We start from the raw sequence: 4161 nt of genomic DNA, 5'->3' as shown, positions 1-4161 counted from the left end.
AATGCAGGGAACCACTCGTTATAAATCTCCTAACTGTGATATTTTCAGAAATAGAAGTCGCGTTTTTTCATCTGAAATGTGCTGCGATTTATATTCTAAAGCTTCTCATATAATGCAGAAACACTCAAGCAAGCAAAACACGCACAATGCGTGCACATATTTGTACTGTTGCAGAATGAGAGGACAGTAGACAGTCTAGGGCATTTCACACAGGCTGTTAGATTCACTTTCGCCAGAAAGTCGTGTATGCCTAAGGTTGAAAATAAATGATGTTTATAGTGAATGCCCCATGAATGGTTTTATTTTTTTTACGATTTAGTTTTAATCCAAATGATGCGTGTGCTAAGTGAGTGAACATCAAAGATCACACAACAGAATTGCGCGCGCGCTCTCTCTCTCTCACTCTCTCTCTCTCTCTCTCTCTCTCTCCCTACCGTTAAGTAACTTGTGCATTGTTTTACTTACTTGTTTTTGACGTATCCGACCAAACTACAAACTTTCCAGTGATGTCTGTGAGAAAGATATATTCATCTGCGCCGCCGCGCGCTCAATCCACTCAGCGTGCTTTGCTTATCAGCTCGCGCACATCAGTTATACAGTCAATACTGAATGTTTAACATTATATTCATTGCATACATATACTTCGTAGACATCCTTAATCTCTAATAACTCCATTCTGCTGTCTGTTGTTGGTGTTTCATTGTCTGAATATGGCACTTAACACATGCTGTGTGGTATCGGCATTTGGTATAGGGGCATTTTAACCAGTACGAGTACAGGAGCTCAGATATCAATATCCCTAGTTCCTACTGACTTCAATTGTACGGACAAAAGTGCAACAGAAATCAATGGGACCCGAAACTGTCCAAAGATTCATAAAGTCAAGGCATTAAATGTTGCATACGCTGAAAAAAAAGTAATATCTTTGTCAGTACTTTTGTATTGTTTCCCAATATCTAAACGTCCCTAAATCAAGATACATTTACTTGAGATGCAAAATGAAGACTTGAAGTCTTGTTTTGAGAAATTGAACAAAATTAAATGAATTTATGTTTAGACCAAGAACAAATATCTGGGGTGTGAAAACTGGATTTCCCTTTGAATTAAGTTAATTTTGCAGATATTGGTGGATTTTTTTATTTTTTAATGATAAATGCACTTCATTTTTGCATATATTATGATTTAAGAATTTTTAAACATTTGCACTGTAAAACAAGGCAAAAATACTGATGAAGAACATAGAAGCTATTTCCATATTCTAGTTAAGATATTTTGTTTGTGTGTATGTGTAAAATGAATTAATAAGTAATGGAGATTGGTTGTATTTTCAAACTTTGAAGTATTGCTTATATTCTAATTTAATATATGATGATATAATATTAAAGTATTATTTTCCTTAGACATTTACTTTTAGAAAACATATTTATGTATTTCATTCCCTTCAATTTGGTCCTTACATTTTCTTTACTTGGTTTTAAAAAGCTCTTTAAAATTTCTTAAATTTGCCTTCATAAAATTTGTAGAAACCCAGTTAATGAAAATTGGGGACCAGCAGAAAAAAAAAACTTATGGTTAACTCCATATATAATATAATATGTTTGTTTTTACACTTTAAAGTATTGAGTAACAACAACATGTACTTAATGTAGGGTTCCGGTAAGGTTTGGTTTAGTGTTATCTGCATGTAATTATGCATAATTTACGTACGTGTAAAGCCTGGAATACACTACACATTTTTTGCCCTGATTTTCCACCGATTTACAGTTTGGAGAAGTTGACGCTAGTTGCCGAGAGTCAGAGCCATTCTGCAGATTTGTGTTGACAGATTCCATAGAAAATCGCACAGTGTATGATGGTCACATACTCTGATTTTGTTAGCTTCAGACTGATTCCACCCAGTCAGAGTATATCAAACATGTTTGATATTTTCAGCCGATTATAGAACACATTGTTTTCATTTGTCAAGCATCTCCTAGCAACAAGGTGCATGTTTCTGCATGAGATTTTTGTGATTGGAGCAACTTGAAGGTCTGGTAGTAGTGTTTTAAAAATCTGTTCAGATTTTAAAAGTCATATAGTGTATTCCTGCCTTTACCATTACCATTTTTTCTGTGTACACACAGTAAGTATGCAAGTACAAGCTGATTTTAAAAGTCCCTACATGTCTCTCTGATTTCTATTATTAGTACTGATTGATGCCATTGTGAAGAATGGCGGCACTCCCCCTAAAGAGGAGCGTACCTACACTCCTCCACCAGGCTGGAGAAACTCTGATGAGGACAGCCCGGCTCCACATCAGCGGCCCAGTACACAAGAGAGAGCAGAGGGGTCCGGTGACGACAAAAAGAGCTACACTGAGGAGCAGCGGCAAGGAGTGCTCAGGTACTGACAGGAGTAGTTACCCAAAAATTATAATTCAGTCATTGTTCATTTATATGCTTCCTAAACCCGTGCAGGATAAAGAGATGCAGAGACTTCTATGAGATTCTGGGGGTGCCAAAGGATGCCAGTGATGAGGACCTGAAGAAAGCCTATAGGAAGCTGGCGCTACGCTTCCACCCGGATAAGAACTGTGCCCCTGGAGCGACCGATGCTTTTAAAGGTATCTCATATGACCATTATGACCACTGCTGGTGTTAAAAAGTTTGGGTTGGTTTTAAATACTTTATTCAATAAGGATGTATTAAAGTGATCGCTAAATACTTTTAGATTGGTACAAAAAAATTATATTGTAAATAAAAGCTGTTTTGATGTCTCTATTTATCAAAGAATTATAAAAAAAAAAATGTCATGGTTTTCCACAAAAATATTATTATTAAATATTAAGCAGCACAAATGTTTTCAGCATTGATAATAAAAAATGTTTGTTGAGCACCAAATTGGCATATTAGATGATTTCTGATAGATCATGTGACACTGAAAACTGGAGTAATGATGCTGAAAATTCAGCTTGCCATCACAGGAATAAATTACATTTCAAAATTCAAATAGAAAACATTTAAATTGTAATCAAAGTTTACAGTGTTTCTATTTTTACTTCATTCATTTAATCAAATAATAATAGACTTCTCACTTTCCCCAACGGTTATATTTATATTTAGAATAATGTAAATATTACTCATATTAAACTTTAATATTTGGGTTTCACTGCTCTTTTTCTCTATTCAGCTATAGGCAATGCATATGCAGTGCTCAGTAACCCAGAGAAAAGGCAGCAATATGATCAGTGTGGGGACCAGGGCCCTGCAGAGACATCCAGTCATACTTCAGCCCAGCCACGTCACGCGTACGGACACCACCGCACCTTCAACAGAGACTTTGAAGCTGACATCTCTCCGGAGGAGCTCTTTAACATCTTCTTCGGGGGCAGGTTTCCTACAGGTCTGAACCTCTATTAAAAGCATTACAGCTATAGAAAACGTTTTCATTCATTTGCATTAATGTGTCCATCACATTTCTCTGTCCCAGTAATGAATCCAATGCAAGCTAAATATTTCTGTCACATATTTAAAGAACAAACAACTCTTATCCTCATGCAGGCAACATCCACGTGTACACCAACCGAGGAGCTTCTTACACTCATTATTACCAGCCCCGCAGACGCCGTACATATGAGAGACGGGAAGAAGAGGTGGAGGAGAGCCACAGTCAGGTGAGAAGATCTTGATCCTATAGGTGAGGACACAAGTTAAGGGCTAATACAAGACCAATCCTCAAATAAGGATTATAAATAGGGTTTATGCCCGGTTCAGACTACACGATTTTAGCCCGATTTTGCCACAATTTGCTTGACGTAGGGTGTCGTGGGGATTCGTAAACGACAATGGGCGTCGGGACGCAAGATTCCATCGTTTCAGCACGTGTAGTGTGTCATAGTGGACGACAACCGATTCCGCGTCTGCGATGCTTCACGACATTATTTTTCTGTCGTCCACGACGAGTTCTGTCACATTGGTGATGTTGACCAATAGCAGCACAGAAGCTCTTTCATACACAGGTTTCAAACATGGCAAAACGAAAGAGAGATGATGGTGCTTCTAGGTGGAATTATGAGATGGAGGAAAGGTTCGTGGAGCTGTGGCAACAGTACTCCTGCCTGTATGATGTGTCATCGAGGGACTACCACGACAGAACAAAGAAAGAAAAATGCTGGCGAACTAT

The 4161-nt window shown here is 37.7% G+C and overlaps 1 protein-coding gene across 1 annotated transcript in view; it reads left to right on the top strand.

Annotated features, from left to right (window-relative positions):
- Positions 1 to 4161, top strand: part of dnajc18 (DnaJ (Hsp40) homolog, subfamily C, member 18) — a 22668-nt gene that overhangs the window by 2834 nt on the left and 15673 nt on the right. Inside the window, exons 2-5 of the mRNA XM_016493137.1 lie at positions 2187 to 2382; positions 2457 to 2602; positions 3169 to 3381; positions 3540 to 3652. Coding sequence (XP_016348623.1) covers positions 2187 to 2382; positions 2457 to 2602; positions 3169 to 3381; positions 3540 to 3652 — 668 coding nt within the window. The remainder of the gene's footprint in view (positions 1 to 2186; positions 2383 to 2456; positions 2603 to 3168; positions 3382 to 3539; positions 3653 to 4161) is intronic.

The sequence above is a fragment of the Sinocyclocheilus anshuiensis genome, unplaced genomic scaffold (genome assembly GCF_001515605.1).
Source record: "Sinocyclocheilus anshuiensis isolate Anshui unplaced genomic scaffold, SAMN03320099.WGS_v1.1 scaffold817, whole genome shotgun sequence".
NCBI classification, from domain to species: Eukaryota; Metazoa; Chordata; class Actinopteri; order Cypriniformes; family Cyprinidae; genus Sinocyclocheilus; species Sinocyclocheilus anshuiensis.
The sequence above is the reverse complement of the archived record's forward strand: the minus strand, read 5'-3'. Positions and strand labels throughout refer to the sequence as shown.